Here is a 12,202-nt window from a genome sequence, read left to right on the forward strand (position 1 = left end):
CTTCCTCATTATTTTCACCGTTGAAAAAAAAAAAAAAAAAAAAAAAAAAAAAAAAAAAAAAAAAAAAAAAAAAAAAGACTTTTCAGAACATGGTCCGTATTGAGGACTACTATCCATCTCAAACTTATCTATACTGGATATAGATAGTTCAACTCATTTCACACTTTTCAGCAAGGAGACCATGGTTCTGGGCAAGGCTTATCACTAGAGGTAGTGACACACAAATGTGACTTTCAAGCTCCACAACATTTCTGGGGGAAATCCCATAACTTTACAGTACAGTAGTTCATGTAGATTAGTTGCATGTGCCGTTAGTAGTCGATGAGTGTCCCAGAAAAGTTTTGGACCAGTCGCCGACAACGAATGACTAGGCTCGGTCGAGATTCCTTCAAAACTCACTGTAGCTTAGTTGGCCTTACTACTGAAATATTGACCAGATTGCTATTTGAATATTATGGGTTGCTGCTCCTTGGTCAAGAGCAAGAGACAAAGAAAGAGACAACATAAAACAAAAGTGGTCAGCACTTTGTCAATATATAAACCATTGTTATATAAATAACAGCCGCCCCCCAAACCAATGCTCATCCCCACCAAGGTTAGGTATGACTATTGTTAGTCAGAGGTCGTATATAATAAGAAAAAAAAAGTACATTTAAAAAATGACAGATAATTTTGTGGAGAGAGAGAGAGAGAGAGAGAGAGAGAGAGAGAGAGAGAGAGAGAGAGAGAGAGAGAGAGAGAGAGAGAGAGAGGTTTGGGTTTCACTTTTACAGTACACAATTTTTCTATATTATACTTTTAATCCGAAGAGTAATCTTTACTACACTTGAAATTGATGCTAATGTTCAATAATTTTATGTGAGAGAGAGAGAGAGAGAGAGAGAGAGAGAGAGAGAGAGAGAGAGAGAGAGAGAGAGAGAGAGAGAGAGAGAGTTGGTTTTCACTTTTATAGCACACAATTTTTCTATATTGCACTTTTAATCCAGAAAGAGGACATTTTTAATTGTCTTTGAAATTGAAAGTAATAATACTTTTATGTGTGTGAGAGAGAGAGAGAGAGAGAGAGAGAGAGAGAGAGAGACTTCCAACTCTCAGCAGAAGAGTTTCTTGAAGAAGCAAAACAAAACAAGACAAGGCAAGGCAAGGCACGGCCAAGCAAAGGCGTGACGACCACCAAGCGAAAGAAGAAGAAGAAGAAGAAAAAGAAGAAGAAAGTTGAGGTCGTGTGTCCATGACCGACCTTGAGAGGCCACGTCATCGTCCCAACCAACTGGTTGGGGTCGGTCGGTCGGGAAGGTTGTTGGACAGCCCTGAGCCCCTCACGCTCACACCTGATGCCCTGCCCATGCACCAAAGGGAAGGGAGAGGGGGAAGGCATCACACTACTGTACTGTAGTGGTGGTGGTGGTGATGCCCTTTCAAAGAGAGTTGGATCACGGGTGGGAATGCGTGTGTGGGCGTGGGACCGCGGGAAGGAGGTTGGGTCGGTTTTGTTGGGTGGTGATGGGCGTCGCACGCCATCATCATCCAGGAGCTGCAGGTGTTATGGGATAAGGTTGTTGCTTTTGGGAAAGAATTTTCTTTGTGCATGAAGAGGGGAATATTTCTTTGCACCGTGATTTTCTTTTTCTTGACGCTTGATTGCTTGTTTGGAATTTCCCTAGAAAATCTGTAAGATATTTTAGTCACATCAAGATCTATTTCTTGCAGTTTGCTTTTTTCGTCCTTCATATAACTATTTTTTTATCAATTTTGTTTATATAATATCAATGCAAAGTACAAAAAAAATGTTTCCTTATCTATTTGTCATTTTTTTATCTATAATATTTAGTCATGGAACATTAAAGTAAGGAGTCATTAATACAAAGAAAATTATCATGAAACGAGACACCTTCCTGGGGGGTTAAACATTCTTCCTAGGGAGTAACATGATAAAAGAGACACCTTCCTTAGGGGTTATATCAATTCTTACTGCTTTGGGGGGGAGGGGGGGTGAGGGTAGTTCAAACTATAAAGAAAACAATTTGTTAGTATAATAGCCGTGTATTGTTCAGTAAAGACATTCATTAAAATAAATTAATTTCCTAAACAAGTGGGCGATTGAAGTCCACATTTCCTTCCCAATTTATAAACGAGAGCGTTATATTGATTAAAAACAATTTATGCTAAGAATGTGTATTTGCAATGAAAATGGGGATGCTAAAAACTGCTTCTACAAGTCACGTAACCATTTGAGTTAAAAGGCGACCCTGTGCTAAAATAGTCGACATTTTCGAGTGAACTCAGCCGTGCTTTGAAAGCGGAAAGCCTGGCCGCTGCTGTCCAAAACATATCCTTTGCATTTGGAAATGCTCATTAAAATGAGGAAAGGGTTCACCCATCACGAGGGGCATTTCACGTTGCAGTTAACACGCATTACTTTATCCCAAAACAATAAAGTTTTCAAAGTAATACTGAGCCTTTCATGATAATTACCACACACACATTACCATACAATTGTGTTTAATGCAAAAAGAAAAAATAAAAAAAACATCTTGTTTTAGCGTGGGAATATAAAATGAAACGAGACGAAAAGTTTGGGAATGTTGCACAAAACACTAAACACGTCTCATTACGAATTGGAAACGCGACTCCTAAATACTTTTTTCTGAACCGTGGTGGTTGGATTCTTACAATTGGATATGGCATCATGAAAAAAAAGGCTGAAATGCTTTTTTTTCGCGATATTGACGAAGGATGCTGCGTCCTGTGTTGCCCAGGATTTTAGGGTCCATTTTGCTTTAAAACGCAATTTTTCTCACTCGAGGGACGAGATGCAGTTGACGCCCTCTTTTGTGAAGAAGAAGAAGAAGAAGAAGAAGAAGAAGAAGAAGAAGAAGAAGAAGAAGAAGAAGAAGAAGAAGAAGAGCAGGACAGCTTTGGTTTTCTTTTGGGGAGTCAGATCGTTCCCTTTTTTTTCTTACGATTTTTGGGACAAGATCAGAATTTTGTTTTAGTCGTTCATTCATCTCTCTCTCTCTCTCTCTCTCTCTCTCTCTCTCTCTCTCTCTCTCTCTCTCTCTCTCTCTCTCTCCTCTCTCTCAAAAATCACAATTTTCCTCTCCGCAGTCTTAGCATATCTCCAAATTGCCACAATATATCCTCCTTTATATAATGCTCCACAAATAACAAAACCCCTTAGGTGTAATATGACCTCAGAGCAAGTCCTTTTTCATACGAAATAGTCTCCTGCTCCTCCTCTTCTATGATGAAAACCTAATGGCTTAATACCTGAAAATCTCATAAGATCCTGACAATCCTTTCTTCCCGGTATAAGAGCACGCATTGTCTCAGGAAAAGGTAACAGGTACTAAAGAGATCTCAAGGTAAAAGGAAAGCTCCATGAACAATTCATAAATAAAAAAAATAAAAAAATATAAAAACTTTTATTGTCTTACTTTACCAAATAATCGACAACGCTATCAACAGAGGGTAAATATCAAATAAATTCACGTTTCATTAAATACATCAGTCGAACTTTAAAGACTTGTAAAATTTCTACCATAAAAATATATAAAGAGGTAAAAATTAGAAAAAAAAATATAGAAAATCACCCTATCACAAGACGAAACAATAATATAAAATATCATAAAGAGGAAAATACCAAAGAAACTTTATAAAAATAAAAAAATAATAAACAATCCAGCACCATAGAGGAAAAGTCTAAATTTTTAAAAAATCACAATATAATAAATGTTAAATTTCAGGGTGGAAAAATATCAAAGTGAAGCTATATTCACCCCAGTAAAACAAAGAAAAAATCACATGAAAATTTTTTTACAAAATATTAGGTAAAAAAAAAAAAAAAAAAAAGAACCATTACAGTTCTCAAAGCCAAAATATATAAGAAAATCCAAATCCTATCTGCATGGCTTTCAATAACGTCTTAACTGAGGGCAAAACCAAGAGGTCGGTCACTCACTCAATCAGTGCCCCAAGGTTATATAAACACAGATATGACAAGGGAGCGAAATCCGTCCCATAAACAAAACCCAATCAATTCGACGGACCAGACCCGGCTATTTCCGGAATCTTGATTCCAGTGACGATGCTGGAATGAATATTTCTGCGCGCGGCCGAGCACGGTCCAGTCCCGTTGATGGGTCTTAATTGCCTTCGCTATTTGGTACAAATGACCGGAGGGGGGAAGAGGCCTGGGGGCCATCTCTGGACAAACAGCGGTTTCATATCTGGGTTTGAGCAGGAGAGAGGGAAGGAGAGAGAGTCTATAAGGAAAGGGACAGAAAATTTAATATGTATAAAATATCTAAAAAGGTACATGTGTGAGAGAGAGGAAATGTTATGATATACATCAAAATTACTTAAAACTGCAAATGAGAGAGAGAGAGAGAGAGAGAGAGAGAGAGAGAGAGAGAGAGAGAGAGAGAGAGAGAGAGAGAGAGAGAGAGAGAGAGAGTTAGAGGGATTTCAGACTTCGGACTTTTTAGTCCATCCGTGGACACACCATTTGCTCTTGGGTAGAGCAAATTAGTTCAAACATTTAGAGTGTTCCTATGATTTTGTCTAACTTATTCTTGAATTCGTTTACCGTGTTACTGTTCACTATATCCGCTGGAAGTCCGTTCCATGCATTTGCTATTTTGCACGTTAGTGTATGAGAGAGAGAGAGAGAGAGAGAGAGAGAGAGAGAGAGAGAGAGAGAGAGAGAGAAAGAGAGAGAGAGAGAGGACGTCATCCCGTTAGAATCTTTACTAATAATGCTACTGACCTCTCCTGGATGCTTGCTTGATGCAAAAAGGAATTACTGGAGGAGGATGCGCGTACTCACGGAGACGCGCATGCGCGCCCGCGTGAGTGTGTGTGCACTGGGGCATATCCCGGGCAAGGTCGTTGGTTTGCAAGTGTTGGCCGGTAACGGTGCGAGAGAAGGGGTAAATTTCTATCAGCTTATAGAGCTTCACAAATACTACTGTAATATTGACCATTATCATCATTAATCATTTCCCCAGAAATAAAGCAAATGACATTATTACTATTATTTTTTCAATACTTGCCATCGTTTAAAATTTAAATATATTAAGATGAAATTAATTCCACTAGGGCATAAGCTTGCTAAATAAGACTGTTATAACTAAAATATGAGAGATGTTATTCAAGATACAGATTAAAATCATTATGGACAAAAACCAACAACCATACATACACAAATAAAACATTTGACAAGGTGAATCATTCTCAATAATGATAATAATTCTAATATCAACAGCAACAAGCGATGTCAGACACGCCCCCCCCCCCAAAAAAAAAAAAAAAAAAAAAAACTAAACCTTCAATACTACAGCATTCTAGAAGTTTTTTTTCCAGCTGTGACCAAGTTGTGGAATGATCCTCCTTATGGGGTAGTTGAATCAATTGAAAGTTTTATTGTTATACCGTTACTGTTCTTAAAATATTGTATTGTAATTGTTCATTACTTCTCATATAGTTTATTTATTTCCTTCCCTTACTGGGATATTTTTCCGTTGGAGCCCTTGGGCTTGTAGCATCCTGCTTTTCTAACTAAGTTGCAGTTTAGCAAATAATAATAATAATAATAATAATAATAATAATAATAATAATAATAATAATAATAAATGTTCTTATACGGTTGCAGTACCGTCAATAAAAGTAAACGAGTGTAAATCTGAACTTCCTGAAATCAGATGATGTTGACTTTGACCTTTCAATGTCATGGTGTCATTTTGAACCCCATATGTGGTTTTCTATCCATCAACCTGGTGTGATCTTGAAATTTCGACCCTTTTGAACTTTCTAACTACCATTCTTCAAAACTATGCATTTCACTATTTCAATATATAAACTTATATTTTCTGCAAATGAAAATGAAGATTTTGTTTTTGATTTCAAATAAATCGGATAATTTTCGAATCTGACCTTTTAGGTCACTGTGACCTTGACCCTAGAGGTCCAAATTTAATAGGATATATTGCGTGTGATACTGCATCTCCTGAAAATTTAACGAAAATCGGTATGATAGTTTTTCCGTAAAATTTGAAACATGAAACAGACAAACAGAAAATAAAATCTATCAAAAACAATACCCTCGCCCACCTGTCGATGGTGACGGAGTAATAATAATAATAATAATAATAATAATAATAATAATAATAATAATAATAATAATAATAATAATAATAATAATAATAATAATAATAATAATAATAATAATTTCTTTTTCATGTAATTTCTCATAAATGCTACCACCTTACTAAAAACAATTAGTTCGACACAGTGAGAGAGAGAGAGAGAGAGAGAGAGAGAGAGAGAGATGAGAGAGAGAGAGAGAGAGAGAGATGACCACCCACGACAGTGTCCCGTCTTTGTCATAAAGAAGGCACTCAAATGACCTTGGGCATCGTTGGAGGTAAAATCTCAAGTGGGGGAAAAAAAGATAAACTGGAAGGAAAAAACTAAGAGTTGCAGACATAAAAGAAATTTGGGTGTTGAAGCAAATACTTCAAATGAGATAAGACCTTCGTGGGGACGTTTGAATACTTTCCATGAAATGCAAACATTCAATGAGGATGAAGAGCAGATGTGCACGTATGATTTTCTTCTTTGTGGTACCTATCCTTAACAGAAAGAAACTTATCCTTTACAGAAAAAAAAAAACTTATCCTTTACAGAAAAAAACTTATCCTTTACGGAAAAAAACTTATCCCTTTACAGAAAAAACTTATCCTGAACAGAAAAAAAATTATCTTTAACAGAAAAAAAAATTATCATTTACAGAAAAAACTTACCCTTTACCGAATAAATCTTATCCTTCATAGAAAAAAAACTTATCCTTTACACAAAAAACTTATCCTTTACACAAGAAACTTATCTTTTACAGAAAAAAACTTCCCTTTTACAGAAAAACTTATTCTTTACAAAGAGAAAAAGAAAAAAAAAAACATACTTTACCGAAAAACTTATCCTTTACTAAAGAGAAACTACCCTTTACAGAGAAAAAAAACTTTCTCAATTGGGAACTAGCTCGAGGGAGCAGTTCACACAGGGACATTCAATAATTTTATATTAATTTATATACGATATTACTTCCCTGGATCCTCACGAAATTCATCCGTCACTAAATACGAAATCCAATGTTTAACTCCACCAAAAAAGTTAGGAGGAGGTTATGTTTTTCGCCCCTGTTTGTCTGTTTGTGAACAACTTTCAGGGCGCAATTTTACTCATACAGTAGTAAAACTTTCAGGGATTAATTGTTATTCTGAGACATGGAAGCGATTCAATTTTGAAAGTACTAGGTCAAAGGTCAAGGTCAGGTCGCGCAAAAGGCGGAAAGAAATAACCCTAACCCTAAGTTCGCACATGATTGTCACAGATTTCAAATATGCCTTCGTCTAAATTTATTCTGGGAAAGGCAAGATGGTTTTGAAAAATAACCTGCTGTTGCGGAGGTCTGCACTCTCGAGTACTTTTTCTTGTTAACTATGAATTCATTATTAATTTGTACAAATTGGGATAAATGATATTACGAGTTTGTTCCCCAATAAACGAAAACATTTTACCAGTTTTGCTTTTAGTCTCTCGTAGAACTTCCCTACTCAGTTCAAACTGTGACAAGGCTGCCAACTGAAGAGTTTATCCACCTATTCATCGGCTCTTCAAACAGTTCATTTCGATTATGCAGTATTCTCTACTAAGTGTTTCTTAAGTATTTCTTTACAACTACCCTGAGTTTGACTTCCGGCAGTTAATAATTTGTTTTGTTTTTTGACAACGATAAGTGTACTGAACCGATAGGCAACATTGCCCAATACACCCTTCCCCATCCTCCCCAAAAAACTATAGTAAATATAAGTACAAAGCTAATTAATTCCATAAAATAAATCACTTATTCACTCATAAAACATCAACATCAGCAGTATTAAATATAAAGAAAAAGCCAAAATGGCCCTAAATTTCTTAGCAGTATACCACTGAACGGAATACACAATTGAGCAGAAAGAATAAACCGCAGAAAAGAGCAGCTGAATGAAGCACCAATGAAAGACTCAAAACAGGTCAACGACGAGTAAATAAATATAAGAGTTCCAGAACCACGACCGTCACAGAATCAGAATACCATAACCAACCAAACATAATCTTAAGAATATAATAAAATATATAACAGGAGACTTGACACTCACTTATTGGCATACTCATGAGCATCGGGAGGGGGGGTCCACACAGAGAATTGTACAGCAGCCAATCACACCAAGCCTGCAAAGAAGGAGTAAATGATTAGTGTAATCCACAAATGATATATTTCATAATAATAATTATAACTATTGAACCCGAGCGGTCAAAAATGAAGGCTTAATATTTAGATTGAAATGCACACACTGAGATTCAACCGATCCTTCACAACCCCTCCCTCCTTTCTAGATTAAAACACGGCATTTTGGTATTTTGTGGGATATTGTAATGTCCCAAGTGTGCCTCTAGGAGTATCCCCTCTCACCAGGGTATGACTACTTTCTCTCCACTCTACCAAAAAGGACGGGGGAGAGAGTTGTTATACGTTTAATAATGCCGCTGAGCGTGACAGGACGGATATATATATATATATATATATATATATATATATATATATATATAGTATATATATATATATATATATATATATATGATAAGTTACTCTTTATAACACCACCAAAGGTATTTCAGCCAACAATCGGCGACCAATAACCAATACTGGCGCTAAAATCTAAGCCTCCTGGGTACATGTTTGGGTGAAGCACCTCGAAATATGACCTGGGACTCGAAACTTGCACCGCAATATGAAGTTCCTTTGATTGTTGCAACCTCACCATCCTTGTGAGCTAGGGATGGGAAGTTTGGGGAAGCCTATAGGTCTATCTGCTGAGTCATCAGCAGCCATTGTTTGGCCCTCCTTGGTCCTAACTTGAGTGGAGAGGGGGGCTTGGGCACTGATCATATATATGTAAATATGGTCAGTCTCTAGGACATTGTTCAGCTTGATAAAGCATTCATGTGCGGCTTTTAAAACTGTGTATCACACTTGTTACTCAGCAATCAACACCATTCAACTAAATAGTTATATCATCATTTAACCAGACGGACATTTTTCAATAACACGTTTTCATCACGTCTTATAAACTGACAGTTTTACCTCGAATCGAAAAAGACATTTACACTATTTATACAAAAGTAATATATATTTTTCGCACAGTACAATATCTATATAATAGTAATATAAATTTTTCGCACATTTTTCGGTATTTCATATACATTGAAAGTAAATAACTTTTGACAATGAAAACGAGAGAGAGAGAGAGAGAGAGAGAGAGAGAGAGAGAGAGAGAGAGAGAGGAGAGAGAGGAGAGAGAGAGCAATTAATCCTAAACAACTAGTTCTCTGAGCGCTATCTAAAGAGGTAGTGTAGCTGCTAATACGATTACATGCCTGGTTAAGGAACTGGAAACAAGTGAAACAAGTCTTACCTCAGAGAGAGAGAGAGAGAGAGAGAGAGAGAGAGAGAGAGAGAGAATTAATTTTGAAGAGTATTTTTTCAATATTTACTTAGGCTATGATGGGTATTTCCTTTAGAAGATCTTACATTATATTTTTCGTGTGTGTTTGTGTTTTTTTTTTTTCTTTTTTTTGTATGTGTATGTTTGTGTGTTTTGGTGTTATGTGTGAGAGAGAGAGAGAGGAGAGAGAGAGAGAGAGAGATGAGAGAGAGAGAGAGAGAGAGAGAGAGAGAGAGAGAAATAATTTTAAAGAGTATTTTTCACTATTTACTTAGGCTATGATGAATATTTCATTTAGATCATACATTATTTTCTCCATGTGTGCGTCTCGGGGAGAGAGAGAGAGAGAGGAGAGAGAGAGAGAGAGAGAGAGAGAGAGAGAGAGAGAGAGATCTTCATTTTACAAAGGCATAATAAACACGTCATGTAGAACCTTAAAGCTGAATATACGTTGCAAAGCCCCATAAACCGAGCCTTCCCATCCCAGCACGAATAATAATAACAAATGGTACATGATAAAGACACGTTCGTTTGAGGGCATTAAATATGATTTTATTGGCCTGTGTTGCCGGCATGACCACCTCTGGTTTGTATTTTAGAGATGAAGAAGGCGGGTTTTATACGATTTCGTCCTCATAAACTGAAAAGGTAGGTATAAATGGGATCAGTGACTCTCTCTCTCTCTCTCTCTCTTTCTCTCTCAAATGATAAAGGATACATATTACATACAAATTTAGAGTAAAAAAAATTATACATACATACATACATACATACATATATATATATATATATATATATATATATATATATATATATATATATATATATATATATATATATATTATATATATATATATATATATATAATACATTAATCTGTCTTCAAACAGTTAGTACCTCTGGGGAAAACCAATCAACAGTCAGAATCCTTCATACTCTCACAACAGTGGTCTCTTCATAACCCTAACCACAATGCCCATAAGCAGTGCGTCTAACACGCACTCTCCTTCTTAGTGGATATGACTGCTCTTTCTTTTTCAACAACTCTTCCCCCAACTCTATTCTTCATCTCTTTCCCCTCCTTTAACACATCAGCCTTACATCATCCAGTCTTGCATGACTGGACTACCTGCGAGCTCTGATCTATCAATTCACCGATTGGAAACGTCCATGGCCTGGTTGGCGATTTGCTGGACTGGGGTTCAAGCCCAGTTCAAATTCGATAGTTCCTTTTAGTGTCTGCAATCTTAATTGTCAGCTAAGGATGGGGAGTTAGGGGGAGCGTGATAGTATACCTGCTGAGTTATCAGGTGCCACAGCCTGACCCTTCCATAGCCCTATTCTATCTTATTTCTCTTCCTTTTGTTTTGTTAAAGTTTTTATAGTTTATACAGGAGATAATCATTTTTAATGTTGTTACTGTTCTTAGAATATTTTTCTTGTTTCCTTTCCTCACTGGGCTGTATTCCCTGTTGGAGCCACTGGGCTTATAGCATCCTGCTTTTCCAACTAGGGTTGTAGTTTAGCAAGTAATAATAATAATAGCCTGGACGGAGAAGGTGCTTGGGAGTTGATCATATGTACAGTATATATGGTTAGTGTCTATTATCATTAATACTAGAGGTCCCCTTTTTGTTTGTTTCATTTGTTGATGTCGGCTACCCCCCAAAATTGGGGGGAAGTGCCTTGGTATATGTATGTATGTACTACTACTACCAGCTAAGCTACAACTCTAGTTGTAAAAGCAGGATGCTATAAGGCCATGGGATTCAACAGGGAAAAAATAGCCCAGTAAGGAAAGGAAATAAACAAAATGAGAGGTAATGAATAATTAGAATAAAATATCTAAGATCAGTACCCACGTTAAAACAGATCTGTCATATATAAACTATGAAGAGACTTACGTCAGCCAGGTGCTTCCAATTTTTTTTATTACCTCCTACATAATTAGTTACTTTATATATACTGTACATATATATATATATATATATATATATATATAGTATATATATATATATATATATATATATATATATATATATATATACACACACATATATATATGTATATGTATATATTAAATATTTATATAAATATATAAATAAATATATAAATATATATATATATTATATATATAATATTATAATATATATATATATATATATATATATATTATATATATTTTATATATATATAATATATATATATATAATTGCAGTATATATATATATATATATATATATATATATATATATATATATAATTGCAGTATAATATATATATATATATATATATATATATATAATTGCAGTATATATATATATATATATATATATATATATATATATATATATATATATATATATATATATATATATATATATCAAGCCGTTTCCCCGTCCCCCTAACTGGGTGTGCTACATAAAATCACACCAACATTCATATAACAGCGTCAACACTTAGCATTAAAAACAAACATAAAAATTCAATTACAATCAGTGTCCCGATAAGTTATATAATTTCGACGAGGCTAATATACGACTTCGCCTGACAGCCTGGTCGACTTGAGCCAAAGTTACAGGCCACTTAAACCAATGTTATTAGAATAAAGAGCTTTTGAGGCCTTTGTAAATGCAACACCGCATGCGTTTAACGAT

General features: G+C 35.5%; 1 protein-coding gene across 1 annotated transcript in view; it reads right to left on the reverse strand.

The window, feature by feature from the left end:
• The window catches only part of LOC137652334 (telomerase-binding protein EST1A-like), a 406,355-nt gene that overhangs the window by 162,958 nt on the left and 231,195 nt on the right, over positions 1-12,202 (reverse strand). Inside the window, 2 exon segments of the mRNA XM_068385678.1 lie at positions 8,199-8,247; positions 8,250-8,271. Coding sequence (XP_068241779.1) covers positions 8,199-8,247; positions 8,250-8,271 — 71 coding nt within the window.

This window comes from Palaemon carinicauda, chromosome 13 (assembly GCF_036898095.1).
Source record: "Palaemon carinicauda isolate YSFRI2023 chromosome 13, ASM3689809v2, whole genome shotgun sequence".
In the NCBI taxonomy this organism is placed as follows: domain Eukaryota; kingdom Metazoa; phylum Arthropoda; class Malacostraca; order Decapoda; family Palaemonidae; genus Palaemon; species Palaemon carinicauda.